At 41.4% G+C, this 17,844-nt stretch overlaps 1 protein-coding gene across 4 annotated transcripts in view; it reads right to left on the bottom strand.

Annotated features, from left to right (window-relative positions):
- Positions 1–17,844, bottom strand: part of EIF2B3 (eukaryotic translation initiation factor 2B subunit gamma) — a 149,176-nt gene that overhangs the window by 68,521 nt on the left and 62,811 nt on the right. For all 4 annotated transcript variants that reach the window (XM_002715143.5, XM_070078589.1, XM_008265354.3 and 1 more), the window contains one exon: positions 16,312–16,423. In XM_002715143.5, the coding sequence (XP_002715189.2) occupies positions 16,312–16,423 (112 nt within the window). The remainder of the gene's footprint in view (positions 1–16,311; positions 16,424–17,844) is intronic.

Here is a 17,844-nt window from a genome sequence, read left to right as displayed (position 1 = left end):
AAGCACCTGGCTCTTTCCTTTGGATCAGCGCGGTGCGCCGGCCGCAGCATGCTGGCCGCGGGGGCCACTGGAGGATGAACCAACGGCAAAGGAAGACCTTTCTCTCTGTCTCTCTCTCTCACTGTCCACTCTGCCTGTCAAAAAAAATAAAAAAAAAAATTAAAAAAAAAAAAAAGAGAAACCCATGCAGTTTTTCATAATACACTTTTTCCATGAACTTTTTGACAGCACCCAGACTGCAAACACAAGCATATGGAGAAAGTTCTTTTGATAAGAAATGACAGTTGATGTCATAGTCCTCTGACACCAGAGATACCAAGAATGCATTCTTTTTCTGAGTTTATCATAAACCAAATATGATATGAACTTATGAACAACTTCCCGAGAACTCAAGAGCACACTTACAACTCTAAACCCATGAAGCATTAAAAAAGTAAAATTATCTCACTAACTTATCACTACTTTTGCAATCAATTAACTACCACATTTGTTAGCAAACAAAACTTCCCACTTATTGTGAGAACTATGATTTTGCAAAAAATCTAACAATCTGAAATATTTATGTATTTTTTTTCCTAACAACTCAACAAATGGTAATGTGGTTACTTTTTTATAGTACTGGTCCTGTCTCTCTAATATGCTCAGAAGTTGTCTGAGGAAAAAAATGTTGGGGCTGGAACTATGGCATAGTAGGTTAGGCCTCCACTTGCAGCACCAACGTCCCATATGGGCACTGACTTGAGTACTGCTGCTCCACTTCTGATCCAGCTCCCTGCTAATGGCCTGGAAAAGCAGTGGAAGATGGTCCAAGTGCTTGGGCCCCTGCACCCACATGGAAGACCCAGAAGAAGCTCCTGGCTTTGGATCTACCCAGCTCTAGCTGTTGGGGCTATCTGGGGAATGAACCAGCAGGTAGAAGACCATTCTCTGTAACTGCCTCTCAAATAAATATCTTTTAAAAAATGAAAAGAAGAAATGTACTTTATGCTTTTTTGGGTATCCTTCAAAATTCTGGATGATGAAATATTAAATGAGTCCCTGGTGGAAAAATGAAGGTGATTTAAAATCAAGTGTTAATATTAACATGTTGGATAATATGATTTATCCACAATGATGGAATATTATTCAACAATAAGAAGGAATGAAGTATTGACATGTGCTATATGAATAACCCTTCAAAACATCATGCCACATTAAGGAAGTCAGTCACATGAATATAAAATGTTTAGAATAGGCAAATCAATAGAGACAGAAAGTAGATTAGTGGTCACCTAGGGTGGGGGTAGGGGTGGTGCCTAGAAGAAACAGGGAGTAATAATGGGTTCCAGATTTCTTTTTGGAGTAATAAAAATGCTCTAAAATTTGTGGTAAAGGTTGTATAACTCTATGAATCTATTATAACCAACAAATCAGGAACTTTAAATGGGTAGGTAAAATGTGTGAATTACATCTCAGCAAAGCTGTTATACACTAAAAAGAAAATCAATGTTAGGCCTTCTCAGTCTTCCACCTAGGATACAGAAAGCTGAAAATAAAGTTGTATCCATTTTGACAGTAAGGAAAAATGGAATGATTTATAAAATCATAACTTTCCTTTAACTTACAGGGTAATCAAGTTGCCAGAAATATCAGAAAAGAGCCTCTAAGGAGAAATGAATATTGATTCAACCATAACACAGCATGGAAGGAAGATGTGGCTGCCATACAAATGGTTAAGAAAATTTCAGTGTAAAATTTTAACAAATTTCTAAAGGTTGAGTGTGAGTTAGTGGGAAAGGATACAACTTCTGGAAACTGCAGTCATGCGATACATTTGCACCTACTTTTCTCAAATATACAGAAATGTATACAAAAAAAAGTAAATTTTACTTATATAAATAATGCCTCAATAAACCAGACTTTAAAAAAAGTCAAGTGGCAGGTAAGTAGAAATAGTTTAATTTAAACCAGATATGATTAAATAATTTATATTCATATGACAGCTTATTATACAGCTATTGAAAACTATATTAAAAATAAGAGGATTGTGGCAGTCAGGAAACTAATCACTTAAAGATGTTCATATCTTAGAGTTGGCATTGTAGCACAGTAGGTTAATACACTTTTTTGGGATACCTACATCCCATATATGGGAGTGCCTGGTTTGAGTTCTCCCTACTTCATGCTGCTGCTATTGCTGTTATTGCTTCTTCTTCTTTATAAAGACTTATTTATTGGGGCCAGCACTGTGGCGTAGCAGGTAAAGCTGCCGCCTGCAGTGCCAGCATCTCATATGGGTGCCGGTTCGAGTCCCGGCTGCTCTACTTCCCATCCAGCTCTCTTCTATGGCCTGGGAAAGCAGAAGATGGTCCAAGTCCTTGGGCCCCCACACCTGTGTGGAAGGCCCAGAAGCAGCTCATGGCTCCTGGCTTTGGATAGGTGCAGCTCCGGCTGTTGCAGCCAATTGAGGAGTGAACTAAGGGATGGAAGACCTCTCTCTCTGCCTCTCCTTCTATCTCTTTGTAACTCTTTCAAATAAATAAATAAATATTTTAAAAAAGCCAAATTTTTTATTTGAAAGGCAGAGAGAAAAAGAAATAAACGAGAGATCTGGTTTACTCCCCAAATGCCCGCATTAGCTAGGGCTCAGCCAGGCTGAAGTCAGGAGCCAGGAACTCCATCAGGATCTCCCACTTGGGTGGTTGGGGCCCACATACTTAGCCCACCCTCCACTGCCTTCCTAGGCACATTAGCAGGAAGCTGGATTGGAATCAGTGTAGTTGGGACTCAAACCGGTACTCTCACCAGGGGTGAGCACACCAGTGTAACCTGCTGTACCACAATGCCCACCCCTATTCCATGCTTCTGATGCAACTTCCTACTAATGTGCTTGGGAGACAACAGATAATGGCCCAAGTACTTGGTTTCCTGCCACTCACGTGGAAGGTGTGATGGAGTTGCTGGCTTTGGCACGGCCTACCTCAGGCTGTTGAGGGCATTTGGGTAGGGAACCAGCATATGATTGCTCTGTCTGTCTCTCCCTCACTCTCTGTCACTCAGCCTTTCAAATAAATACATAAATAAATAAACAAATCAATCTGGGGGTATTCAAATGCTAGTCCCTAGGATCTCTGAATATGTTACCTTATATGACAAAAAGGACTTTGTAAATGTGATTAAGAATTTCAGCACATGGTGACTGCCCTAGATTATCCTAAGGAGGGGCAATGTAATCACAAGGGTCCTTATAAGAGAGATAAATAGTCAGCTAAGTAGTTTAACTAAAATGTCACTTAATTCTCTAGAATCACAGCCTGGAATGCTCAAAACGTTAACCGTATCATTAAGTCTGACTCCAACACCGAAAATTTAGTGGGCTGCCACTTGAGTACTTAGGGTTTATTTGGTCTTGGGAACACATCTCTGGTGTTGAACAGATGTTGTTTACACAAGCTGGAGCCCTTGTGGGCTCCTCCTTCCACTATGGCCATGGCCTGCAGCTCTTAGAGAATGAGAATCAGGTGCTGTATCCACTTTCGTTACTGTTTCTATTCATTCCTGGGAAACCAAAATTTCCTGATAGACCAAATGACTATCTGTTTATCAGAATGCTGTTGGACCACAAATTTAGCAAACTTGAACAGCAGTGCCTAGTACAGTGTTTTTTCAACCTTGGTATGTTAGAATTCCCCAACGAACTTTAAAGAATTTCTCATCCCATGCCAGCTCAATTAAGTCAGATTCTCTGGAGGTGCATTTCAAGTACTGGTATTTTTAAAAATCCTCCTCAGGTTGAGAAAAACTGGTTTTGTGAGATGGGCAGACAAAAAATCAATGCTTTTAATACTGTGAGGCTGGAAAAGCTCTGATTGAATGGATATATATATTTTTAAAATATGCTCAGGAGTTAGGAGGCACAGACATTATTAGATAACATTCGTCATAGTTATTATACATGCAGAGACCTACACAACATGTCTGCTTTCAGAGAAAGAAACAATTTAATCATCTTTGCAGTTTAATTCTGTAATTCAAAGAGCAGTCACCTCAAAGGTGAAAAAAGTGCTTTTTACCAGGGAGTCAAACCATAGGGAAAAACCATGTTACCTTGTGTTGAAGGCTGTATTCTCCAGAAGACTGACAGAATCTGGTGTGTAAAATGTTTATTAGGGATTAAATCTCTGGAAGGAGAGAGAGGAATCAGTGTTGGGCAGAGGAAATATTTGAAGAGATGCAGGTTCTGTAAAGCCTCAGCCAACACTGCAGGGAGTTCTGGAGCAAGGACTGCCTGCCAGAGTGGCAGGGCCTTTCTATCTCTGCCTCCTTCAGTCAGGGAATGCAGGCTGCCCCGGCGAGCGTATGACCTCAGCTAACGTAACTCTTTGCAGATGAGGCAGATTGGAAAGTTGGTGAGAGGTAAAGGCTATCTGCTGACCATACTCCCAGCTGAGCAGCAAGTCCTTTCCTAAAGGGGGCCTAGTAATACATCTCTATGCCTATCACACTATAATAATGGGCACAGTGGGTTAAGAGGTAGCTGCTTTTCTCAGGAACTTAGAATAAACCAATCTTTCCTTCTGTAGGTATATAAAAAAAAAGAACTATGGGACCATGTGTTGACAATATGTAAATAAAAAAAAACCAAAGATCAATAAGACCAAAGGATGACTGTTCATTGCTTTCATGTTTTGGATTGAGCTAGTGATTTGTCCAGGATCTCAACAAAGGCACCTTACAGCCATGTGAGCTTCCCTGCTTCCACAATATGTGGGCAGTAAACTAAGACTGAAAAGATTGGTGCTGCACGAGCACAAGATTTTCTTTTCTCTAAGATATCTTTTAATTTGTTTCTAAGACACTCTTGATTGAAAGCCTAGAAGTTTAGAATTTTATTAGTCATCTATTCCCGAGTAACATATTACTTCAACTCAGAGGCTTAAAACAACAAACATCTATTATCTCACAATTTTTGTGGTTCAGGAATTAGGGTGTGGTCCAGCTGGGTGGTTCTGACTCAGTGCCTCTCATAAGGTTGCAGTCCAGTTGTTGGCTGGAGCTGTACTCATCTTAAGGCTTGACAGGAAGAGGAACTACTTTCAACCTGGCTGCTGACAGGCCTCAGGATATGTTTCTAAATTCACACTCATGGTTGCTGGCAGGCCCCAGTTCCTCACCACATGGGCTTCTTCATATCCTGCCTGAGTATCCTCAAGACATGGCAGCTAGCTCCCTTTTCCCCAGAGCTGTGCCATGTCAGCTTTCCCAAAATAAAAGGGTGAAACAGCATGAGGTGGGGTCAGCATTGTGGTGTAGCAGGTTAAGCCCCTGCTTAAAATGAGAGCACCCCATTTTAGAGCACTAGGTTAAGTCCCAGCTGCTCCACTTCCAATCCAGCTCCCTGCCAATACACTTGAAAAAGGAGTGGAGGATGGCCCAAGTACTTGGGCCTCTGCCACCAAAATGGGAGACCCAGATGGAGTTCCAGGATCCTGGCTTTGGTGTGGCCCATCCTTATGTAGCTATTGTGGCCATTGGTGGAGTGAACAAGTTGACAGAAGATGGATCTCTCTCTCTTTCCATTTTTCCCTCTCCATTACTCTGCCTTTCAAATAAGTAAAAATAAATCTTTATAAAAAAAAAAAAAAGAGGGGACTGGCACTGTGGCGTAGCAGGTAAAGCCGCCGCTTGCAGTGCCGGCATCCCATATGGGTGTCGGTTCAAGTCCTGGCTGCTCCGTTTTTGATCCAGCTCTCTGCTATGGCCTGGGAAAGCAGTAGAAGATGGCCCAAATCCTTGGGTCCCTGTACCCACGTGGGAGATCAGGAAGAATCTCCTGGCTCCTGGCTTCGGATCGGCGCAGCTCTAGCCATTGCAGCTAATTGGGGAGTAAACCAGCAGGCAACATAAGACCTCTATCTCTCTCTGCCTCTCCTCCTCTCTGTGTGTAACTCTGACTTTCAAATAAATAAAAATATTTTAAAAAAATAAAAATAAAAAAACCAGAGCATGAGTGAACACCAAAGACAGTAGCTAGAAATAAATCATTAAGTCCAGGCCATACTTAAGGGAAACAAAATTAAGCTTCACCTATTAAGAGAAGATGGATTAAGAATTTGTAAGCTTATTTTTAAAAGCACCATAAAAATTAAACAGAATTAGAAAGGTCTAGAATTATGTTAAGTTTGCTCTTGCTAATGGTAAGAAAGAAATGAATAATCCAACAAAGATCATTGGCCACTTCCATTGCAGAAAGCATTTTGAGCAACTTAGGGTCTTTCAGCAAAGATTCTCCCCAGCAGGAATCTGTGCCATGGTCACTAAATCAGGAAAGGCTACTCACTTCCCAAAAGCAAAGGCAATGTTCTCATCCATTGGACTGTATCTTTAGAAATAATAAAGTCAACATCCAACTCTCCTTACGTCATTAGGCTTCTTACTATCCAAGACAGTACACATGTTTTATTTTGTTTTGTATTTAAGTCTGGGTATCTTCTTCTTCTTCTTCTTCTTCTTTTTTTTTTTTTTTTTTTTTTGCAAGAGAGAGAGAGAGAGAGGGAGGGAGAGCGAAAGAGAAATATTCCATTTGCTGGTTTACTTTCCAAATGCATAAAATGGCTGGGACTAGGTAAGGCCAAAGCCAGGAGCCTGGATTTCAATCTGGGGCTCCCATATTTAGGTGGCAAGGACCCAGGTACTTCAGCCATCATCTGCTGCCTCCTAGGGTCTACACTGGCAGGAAGCCCAAATGGTAGTTAGAGCCAGGAATTGAACATAGGCACTCCAATAAAGAATGCAGGTATTTTACCTATGTATTTTTTTTAAAAAAGATTTATTTGTTTATTTGAAAGTGAGAGTTACACTGAGAGAGGAGAGGCAGAGAGAGAGAGAGAGAGAGATCTTCCATTCGATGGTTCACTCCCCAATTGGCCGCAATGGCTGGAGCTGTGCCGATCTGAAGCCAGGAGCCAAGAGCCAGGAGCTTCTTTCGGGTCTCCCATGTGGGTGCAGGGGCCCAAGGACTTGGGCCATGTTCCACTGCCCTCCCAGGCCATAGCAGAGAGCTGGATCAGAAGTGGAGCAGCCAGGTCTCGAACCCAGCACCCATATGGGATGCCGGCACTTCAGGCCAGGGCATCAACCTGCTGTGCCACAGCACTGGCCCCCTTCAGTATGTCTTAACTGCTAGGCCAAATGCCTGTTCCTCTAATTTTTAAAAAACAAACATCACACTTGCTTTATGAAAAATTCATCCCAAGGGCTGACACTGTGGTATAGCTGGTTAAGTCACCACCTGCAATGCCTGCATTCCATATGGACACCGGTTCCTGTTCTGACAGCTCCCTTTTTTTTTTTTTTTTTAAGATTTTACTTATTTATTTGAGAGGGAGAGTTATAGAGACACAGAAAGAGAGACAGAGAGAAAGATCTTCCACTGGCAGGTTCACTTCTCAAATGGCCCCAACAGCCAGGGCTGGGCTGATCCAAATCCAGAAGCCAGGAGCTTCTGGGTCTCCCACACGGGCACAGGGGCCCAAGCCATCAGCAGAGAGCTGGATCAAAAGAGAAGCAGCTAGGACATGAACCAGCATCCATATGGGATGCCAGCACTGCAGGGGGAGGTTTAGCCTACTATGCCAAATTTGGGCATTTCTGCAGCCATAATTCCTATAATTGTTTTGTATCTGTTCTATACACAATGACCATGGCTACTCTACTACTGATTTATTTTGATTCAATTCTTGGCTGCCTTCACAATCAAGAAGCGGATTCCCCCCACTCCTGTCCCTGCTTCTAAGAAGAGCTCAAAGATGCCATTCTTGAGTCCTTTCATGTAGGAGAACAACTTGATGTTGCTTTTAAGTTTAAATGATTCTTCCTGAGAATTCTGTAGAAATTGCTCCTGTGGTATTGTATGTTCTGAAGACCTCAGAAATAAGCCTCATTTTTTCTTCCATTTAAGAAAATATTTGTCTTTTTGCCGCTAGATATTTGAAGAATTCTTCCTTTATCCCTGAAGGATACATCTGGTCAAATTTCCTTGGAACATACTATACTTTTAAACTATATTTAATTTTTTTAATTTAAAGATTTATTTATTTATTTGAAAGAGTTACACAGAGAGAGGAAAAGACAGGAGAAAGATCTTCCATCCACTCATTCACTCCCTAGATGGCCACAATAGCTGGGGCTGGGCCAGGCTGAAGTCAGGAGTCTGGAACTCCATCCAGTTCTCCCATGTGGGTGGCAGGGGCTCAAGTAATTAGGCTATCTTCCACTGCCTTCCCAGGTGCATTAGCAGGGGGCTGGATCAGAAGTGGGGCAGCAGTGACTTGAACCAGCACTCATGGGATGCTGGTATTGCAAGCAGCTGCTTAATGTACTGTACCACAACACCACCCCCTCATGAAGTTTTATTGTATTATACTTTATTCGGTCTCTTTCCTATTCATTTTCTCATAGGTATCTACTTTGAACTCTTTTAGTGCTTCCATTTACTATTAATATCATCAGTAGCATTTTTTTATTGATTTTTTTTTTTTTTTCTCATTTCATCAATTGCCTGTTGATTTCCCACTATGGAAATAGGATTTAACTTTCTTTCATCACCAACTCTGTTGCCACCATATACACTCATACTTCCTAGAGCTTATACAATATAATTGCTTCAGTACTGTAGTTAACTCAATAATCAATGTTTAAGTTATTATGACTTTAGCTCTAGGTATTAGTTATTAACTATGAAAGGGGAAGATACACGTCTTTTCTTCCCTCATACCTTCAATACACTAACCCCTTTATCATTCCAAAATAATTATACCATAATTTTGCCTAGATCAAGTCAATGACTGCATTATTATGTTTATATAAACATTAGTTACAGCTGAACCATTCAGTAACTAATAATTTTTCTCTGCACATTTTTGTTAGCCTTGTCATTAATAATTATCTTGTTATGAAGTTTTCTAGTGTTTATCAATACATCAACTCAAACCATTCACCAATACCAAAAAAAACTCCTTCAGAATGTTGAGACACATCAAAAATTCTGTCATTTTCTTTCTTTCTTTCTTTTTTTTTTTTGACAGGCAGAGTGGACAGTGAGAGAGAGAGAGACAGAGAGAAAGGTCTTCCTTTTGCCGTTGGTTCACCCTCCAATGGCCACCGCAGCCGGCGCACCGTGCTGATCCGAAGGCAGGAGCCAGGTGCTTCTCCTGGTCTCCCATTCGGGTGCAGGGCCCAAGCACTTGGGCCATCCTCCACTGCACTCCCTGGCTACATCAGAGAGCTGGCCTGGAAGAGGGGCAACCGGGACAGAATCCGGCGCCCCGAACGGGACTAGAACCTGGTGTGCCGGCGCCGCAAGGCGGAGGATTAGCCTATTGAGCCACGGCGCCAGCCCAAATTCTGTCATTTTCATCAAAGGAAATATGATTACCTTGAAGAAAACATCCCCAAAGCTTTTCAACCTGTTCTGCTCTGGTCTGGGTGCCATCTCTAAGGGGTACACACCTGGTATCTCAGAATCTCCCTTTATCATCATCCCAGGAGTCACCTTAGTTCTCTTAATTGGATGCCCTTTTTCCTATATTCTGTGTCTTTCTCTTTCTCAATTGTTTTATGCTTAGTTTTCAGGGTTGCTGTAAAGAAATTTAAAGCTAGAGAGGGTAGCATAGCCGGTTGAGTCACCACTTGAAATGTCTACATCCCATACTGGAGTGTATGTTTGAGTCCCAGACTTCACTTCCCACTTGGCTCTTTGCTTACATGTTTGGGAAGCCAGGTGATGATGGCTCAAGTACTTGATTCCCCGCCACTCAACGTGGGAGACTTGGATGGAGTTCCTAGCTCCCAGCCCTGGCTATTGTAGCCATTTGGGGAGTGAACCAATGGTAGAAGACTTCTCTATGTCTCTGACTTTCAAACAAACAAACCAAACAGCTTAAAAAAAAAGTTCAAAGCTTTTTAAATTCCTTTATATACAAAATCCCTCCCACTTCTCTGGGAGTTTATAAGATCTTCTCATTGCTATCAGAGTTAAAAAATTTCATCCATTTTGCTATGTACTGCTTCTGCTGTCTAAAAATCCAGCTCATTTCATTCTTTCCTTTTAAAAACATATTTGTTTATTTTTTGAAAGGCAGAAACACACAAACACAGATATAAAGAGACAGAAGACTCTCATCTGCTATTTCACCACCCAAATGCCTTCAGCTGGGGCTGGGTCATGGCTAAAGTCAGGAAGGCAATACAGGACTTTCACACACTTGGCAGAAACCCAATTACTTGGGCCACCACTGCTGCTTCCTAAGGTCTGCATTAGCAAGAAGATGGAGTCAGTAGTAGCTGAAACTGGGAATCCAACTCAGGTATTCAGATATGGGAAATGGGCATCTTAACCTCAGGCTAAATACTACCCCCTCCCTCCCAACTCCTTCCATGCAGGCATAGTTGGGCTTGTCAACTTTGAAATTCACTGTTGAGTGATCCAGGTCATCTTTTGGAGAACTCTGATGTCTTTCTCCTTAGACCGTGACTATGATAGGCAAGAATCATCTAATGTCCTTGACTGAAGTGCAGGGCTGGCTGCTTGTATTTAGAAGTCAAGTGGCAGAAGGAAAGTGAGGACCTTAGGACATACATTCATTTATTCCTCCATTTTCCTCTAACCTCATCTCCGCCTTATACCCCAATTCTCTATTTTATCTTCTTCAGAGTTATTAAGTCTTGAGTTTTTGCTACAGTTGTAAGGTTTAGGGGAAGAAATCTGAGGATTTAACAACTTTTGATACCAACTTTCATCACTTTTTTAGCCTCATCCCTAGAAGGACTTGGTGCTGCTGAATCTTGATTCTCTTAAGAGTTCTGTAGTACAAACCAGTTTGAACCCCTGCCTTCTCTATTGCTGGCTTGGCATTCAGCTTTCTCAGGAATGCTAACTTGTCCTGTTCTCTTGTTCCAAGATTTTGTTCTTGTTTGTCTCATTTTTTCCTTTTCTTTAGCCTACTAGATTTATAGTATTCTAAAATCTCTTTATTAATATTTTATTGGGGTTTTAGGAGACATCTTATTTACCTAGCTCTCATATCTTTCTTTATATTAAAATCCTTAAATAAAATTATTTTACCAAGAAGTTTTTATATCTGTGAATATATTTTTGGGTTACATGTTCAGTTCTTAGAGACATTGATCACATTGAATCATTTCTTTCATTTCTATGAGATTCTCTAATTTCTTTTTTTAAAAAGATTTATCTATTTATTTATTTATTAGAAAGGTAGAGTTACAGAGAGAGGGAAAGACAGAGAGAAAGGTCTTCCACCATTGGTTCACTCTCCAGATGCTGGTGCTGCAGAGCTGAATCTCTCAAATTTCTTTGACCACTTTCTTTTTTGTCTAAATCACTCATATAAAAAAAATTCCTCTGTCAATAATTTGACTTTCAATGTTCAATGGTGTTTATTCTGTCCCATACTATTTTAAAACGTTTTTTTTTTTTTTTTTTTAAGATTTATTTATTTATTTGAAAAGCTGAGTGACAAGAGAGGGAGAAGATAGAGAAAAGATCTTCCATCTTTGGGTTTATTCCTCAAATGACTGCAACAGCCAGAGCTAGTCCAAGTCAAAATCAGGAGCCTAAAATTCCATCCAGTTCTCCCACGTGGGCAGGGGCCCACGCACTTGAGACCATCCTCTGCTGCTTTCCCAGGCACATTAGCAGGAAGTTGGATCAGAAATGGAGTAGCTGGGACTTGAACCAGTGCTCCAATATGAGATGCTGGCATCACAAGTGGCAGCTTAACCCACTCTGCCACAATGCCAGCTCCCCTTTTTAAAATTGATTAAAAAGCTGCAATTGAGTTTTTGGTCCTCCATTTGCCTTTTTAGATCTAGAATATTCTTTTTTATTTCATTTTATTGTTTTATCATTACTGTACTCTTTATGTTTAAATAAGTTGTTTTACAATTATAAGCAAATTCCTTCTATTTTTAAAAAAAGATTTACTATTATTATTTTTTAAATATTTATTTGTTTATTTGAGAGGCAGAGTACAGAGAGAGAGAGGGAGAGGCAGAGAGATAGGTCTTCCATCTGCTGGTTCAATCCTCAAATGGTTGCAATAGATGGAGCAGGGCTGATTCAAAGCTAGGAGCCAGGGGCTTCTTCTGGGTCTCCCACATGGGTACAGGGGCCCAAGCACTTGGGCCATCTTCCACTGCTTTCCCAGGCCATTAGCAGGGAGCTTGATGGCAAGTGGAGCAGCTAGGACATGACCTGGCATCCATGTGGGATGCTGACACCACAGACAGAGGCTTAACCTACTATGCCACAGCAGCGGTCCCCATTTATTTATTATTTATTTGCAAGACAGAGTGACAGAAAGAGAGAGAGGGGCACACACACACACACACACACACGGATATTTCATCCACTGGTTTATTCCCCAAATGGCTGCAACAGCTAGGCCTGGGCCAGGCTGCAGCCAGAAGCTAGGAACTTCATCTGGGTCTCCCATGTGGGTGGCCATGACCTGAACACTTGGACCATCCTCTGCTGCCCTCCTAGGAGCATTACCAGGAAACTGGATCAAAAGTAAAGCAGCCTAGACTTGAACCAGCACTCTAATAAAGGATGCTGGAGTGGCAAGTGGTGGCTTAACCTGCTGTGCCACAACACCAGCCCCTTCCTCTTATTTTTTGAGTTCTTTTTTTCTCAGGATAGGTGGCTCTTTTACAGGGCATTTTTCTTGCTTTAATTTTGTTTGCTATAGTATGTACAGTTGACATGCTAAACCTTTTGATCTTGTTCATGCTTGAATCACAGCTTTGCTCAGAAGTTTTATTTGTTTTGATACACGTCTGTCATCCTCCTGAATAGGAAACTAGCCACGTGAGCACTATTTTAAATTCTAAATATTTTCCTATGGCTTCAGGAAATGGCATGAGTGGGAGGGACAGGAGAAATTTAAGGAACATAGCTAAGGTATTGTAGAGTCTTTATTAGAATATTTTTCTTTCCTGAGATTTTGTAAAACGTTTTTGGTTTATTCCACATAAATAGGAAGCAATTGTTATGGAGGAATTCTCTCCAGCTTGATTTTATTTCACCTATTCATTATTTAAGCTTAAATTTGTTTTATTATACCTGGCCTCTCTGTCCATTTTTCCCACTTCATCATTTACACCACAGTAGCTCTTCCTTTGTTTCTGCGAAGAAGACAAAGCTAATGATACGTACTTAGTTTGTTTCTTTCAGATTTGGAAACATTAGCAAAGATTTATAGGATTTCATTAACATATCAGTATGGCTTCTGGGGGAAGAGGTGACAGGGTAGAACTGGGAGTCCACTTTTAGTTCTCACCACAATCTTATTTCTTTCTTTGTCACCATTTTTTAAGTTTTATTAATTTAACTACTCTATTTGGGGGCTGGTAGTATAGCACAGTGGGTTAGGCAGCCACTTGCAATGCCAGCATCCCATATTAGAAGGTAGGTTCAAAAAAAGAAAAGAAAAGAAGGTAGGTTCAAGTCCTGGCTGCTGTTCCACCTCTGATTCAGCTCCCAGCTATTGTGCTTGGGAAGGAGGTGGAGGACTGCTCAAGTGTTTGAGCTCCTGCAACTCACGTGGGAGACCCAGATAGAGCTCCTGGCTCCTTGCTTCAACCCGGCCCTGGCTGTTCCGGCCATTTGTGAATGAATCGGTGGATGAAAGATCGCTCTGTCCCTCTCTCTGTCTCTTCTTCTGTTTCTGTCACTATATCAAATCAATAAATCTTTTAAAAGGTTTATGTATTTATTTGAAAGTCAGAGTTGCACAGAGAGGCAGAGAGAGAGTGAGAGAGAGCAAGCGGTCTTCCATTCGCTAGTTCACTCCCAAATGGCCACAACAGCCAGAGCTGTGCTGATCCAAAGCCAGGAGTCAGGAGTTTCTTCCAGGTCTCCCACGTGGGTACAGGGGCCCAAGGACTTGGGCCATCTTCCACTGCTTTTCCAGGCCAAAGCAAAGAGCTGGATTGAAAGTGGAGCAGGGGGCTGGTGCTGTGGCGCAGCAGGTTAAAGCCCTGGCCTGAAACACCAGCATCCCATATGGGCACCAGTTCTAGTGTCCTGGGTGCACCTCTTCCAATCCAGCTCTCTGCTATAGCCTGGGAAAGCAGTACAAGATAGCCCAAGTCCTTGGGCCCCTGAACCCATGTGGGAGACCTGGAGGAAGCTCTTGGCTCCTGACTTTGGATCAGTGCAGCTCCAGCAGTTGTAGCCATCTGGGGAGTGAACCAGTGGATGGAAGACCTCTCTCTCTGTCTCTACCTCTCTCTGTAACTCTGTCTTTCAAATAAACAAAATAAATCTTAAAAAAAGAAAAGAAAAGAAAATAAAATGAAGTGGAGCAGCCAGGACTCACACTGGCACCCATATAGGATGCCGGCACTGCAGGTGGCGGCTTTACCTACTATGCCACAGCTCTGGCCTCTCAAATAAATAAATCTTTTTTTTTTTTTTTTTTGACAGGCAGAGTGGACAGTGAGAGAGAGACAGAGAGAAAGGTCTTCCTTTTCCATTGGTTCAGCCCCCAATGGCCGCTGTGGCTGATCCGAAGCCAGGAGCCAGGTGCTTCTCCTGGTCTCCCATGCGGGTGCAGGGCCCAAGGACTTGGGCCATCTTCCACTGCACTCCCAGGCCACAGGAGACAGCTGGCCTGGAAGAGGAGCAACCAGGACAGAATCCAGCGCCCTGACCGGGACTAGAACCCAGGGATAAATAAATCTTAAAAAATAAATAAATAAATAAAGGATACCTTTGAAGATAGGAGTTGGTAGGCTTCAAACACAAAGAAAAAATAAGGAAAAGGAATGGTTGGTTACCTGGTTTGATTGGTTTCTGCTGTGTATATGTGTTGAAATATTGCACTTAAAGCCACAGAAATGTATATGTATTTCATTTTTAACAATAATGATCAAATAAAAATTTAAAGGAAGTTCTCAATGAGATATGACTACAGGCCGGCGCCGCGGCTCACTGGGCTAATCCTCCGCCTAGCGGCGCCGGCACACCGGGTTCTAGTCCCGGTCAGGGTGCCGGATTCTGTTCCGGTTGCCCCTCTTCCAGGCCAGCTCTCTGCTGTGGCCCGGGAGTGCAGTGGAGGATGGCCCAGGTGCTTGGGCCCTGCACCCCATGGGAGACCAGGAGAAGTACCTGGCTCCTGCCATCGGATCAGCGCGGTGCGCCGGCCGCAGCGCGCTGGCCGCGGCGGCCATTGGAGAGTGAACCAACGGCAAAGGAAGACCTTTCTCTCTGTCTCTCTCTCTCACTGTCCACTCTGCCTGTCAAAAAAAAAAAAAAAAAAAAAAAAAAAAAAAAAAAAGATATGACTACATACACACTAGGAAGGCTGCTATCAAAAAATAGAAAATAACTAGTATTGATGAGGATGCAGAAAAACTGGAATCCTTAAGCATTGTTAGTGGAACTGTAAAATGGTGAAACTACTATGGGAAAATAGTAGGGAGGTTCCTCAAAAAATTAAAACTAGAACTACCATCTGATCCAGCAATTCCACTTCTGCATATATATCCAAAAATATTGAAAGTTTTGAAGAGGTATCTTCATACTCATATTCATTGTAGCACTACTCATAACAGCCAAAGAGGAGGCAACCCAAATGTCCATCAATAAACAAAATGTGGTATTTACATATACTGGAGCATTATTCAGCCTTAAAAAGACAATCTTGTCACCTGTTACAACATGAATGAATCTTGAGGACATTGTGCAAAATAAAATAAGCTAGTAACAAAGACAAATATTATGATTCCTCATCTATGAAGTATCTAAAGTAGTCAAATTCCTAGGAACAGAAAATCTAGTGGTGGTTACCAGACATTTATGGGGAGGAAAAAAGGAGAATTACTATTTAGTGGGTATAGAGCTTCAAATTTGCAAAATGAAAAAGTTCTGGAAATCTGTGTTACCACAATGTGAATAAATTTAACACAACTAAACTGTTCATTTTAAAATGAATTTTATGTTTATTAATTTATTTTAAATAAAAAGAAGGTTCTATAACTGTCAGAAAGACAGTTCTGTTCTTTCCACAGTGCTTTGCCCTAAACATATGTAGGATGTCACTCTACCTTGGCAAGAAAAGATACAGCAAGAGCTAAGCTTATGTACTGAAGAAAAGCCTTTATCCGGTCTTATGGGAAAAACATCCAAATACTTTTGTCAATTTCACACAGTATAATCTAGTTTTCATTGCCTCTTTCCCATAGTGGGTGGTTTTATTTTGTTTTAAGACAAGGAGAACTGCCAAAAAGAAAAACCCTAGGGCTTACTTCTGTAGGATGGATCCCTTAATGACCAGCTCTTCATCCAAGTCTGCTTCATTAGCCATGAAGAGCAGCCTCTTTCCTGTGCTGTCCACTCCAATGAAGTCTCGCTGCTCCACTGAATCATATAAAAAAAGAAAATCAAATAAGGGCATTTGCCTCACCTGCATGATTAACTCAGGGTACAGGGGACTCTGATCACACTGTTGTTAGAGCCAAATATAGGACTGAGATGAGAGGGGTCGTGATGAGTGTTATGTATCACATATCACAATGTTTAAAACACATGTAGTTAATTTTTTTTTTTATTGCTCTAAGGGCCATTGGGATAACTGGTGAAGTCTGAATAAATAAGGTCTATAAATTCAAGTACTGTACCAATATAATTTCCTGTTTTAAGAGACAAACCATGCATATGAGGGGTCTTCAAAGAATTCATGAAAAATGCATATAATGAAAAACTATGCATGGGCTTCTAGTTTTTTTTGTAGCAAAACAAACTCATCTTTTAATTCAATCTTTTAAGGAACTTTTTCAAATTGCCTCGGATATTACAAATAAAGAGAATGATGAAGTAAATATTAACATTTGAGGTATCTGGGTACAAAGCATGTCAATTCTTTGTATTTTCTTCTTTTAAACATTCTTAAGTGTGAAATTATTCATGTAAGGGGCAGTCAAGATGCTGTATATTTTAAAGTAATTCATATTCAACAAACATTAACTATTAAGTATATGTCTATGATGCACTAGATTTTATCCAATGTTTGAGATATTAAAAAAATTGGTGGGTGGGTTGTGGCAGATGGTTAAACGCTGTTTGGAATGCCTGCATCCCAAATCAGAGTGCCATTTTGAGTCCTGGCTATGGGGCTTCCAATCCAACTTCCTGCTAATGTATCCGAGAAGGCAGCAGATGATGCTGCAAATGGTTGGGCACAGGGCCAGCGTTGTAGTGCATTAGGTTAAACTGCTGCCTGTGGCACTGACATCCCTTATGAGTGCCATTTGAGTCCCAGCTGCTCCACTTCCAATCCTGCTCCTTGATAATGTGCCTGGGAAAGCAGTGGAATATGGCTCAAATACTTGGGTCTCTGCACTCACATGGGAGACCTTGATGAAGCTCCTGGCTTCAGCTTGGCCTAGCCCCAGCAGATGCAGCCATCTGGGGAGTGAACCAGTGGATGGAAGCTATCTTTCTCTCTCCATCTCTTCTTCTCTCCCTGTAACTGCTTTTCAAGTAAAACAAATAATAAAAAAATTTTTTAAAGTGCTTGGGCCCCTTCCATCAATGTGGGAGAACCAGATGAATTCTGGCCTTCTGGCTTGGGTCTGGCCTGTCCTGGCTGTTGGGGGCATTTGAGGAGTAAACTGGATGGAAGATCAATCTCTCTTCTTGCCTTTCAAATAGATGATAATGAATGAGTGAATATTTTTTAAAAAGTGCTTATTTTATCAAATGTGGAGAATTCTTTGGTAGACAATGATTACACAGACTACCACATTATTGCTATTTTTTTTGTGTTACATTTTGTTTCC

This window comes from Oryctolagus cuniculus, chromosome 7 (genome assembly GCF_964237555.1).
Source record: "Oryctolagus cuniculus chromosome 7, mOryCun1.1, whole genome shotgun sequence".
In the NCBI taxonomy this organism is placed as follows: Eukaryota; Metazoa; Chordata; class Mammalia; order Lagomorpha; family Leporidae; genus Oryctolagus; species Oryctolagus cuniculus.
The sequence above is the reverse complement of the archived record's forward strand: the minus strand, read 5'-3'. Positions and strand labels throughout refer to the sequence as shown.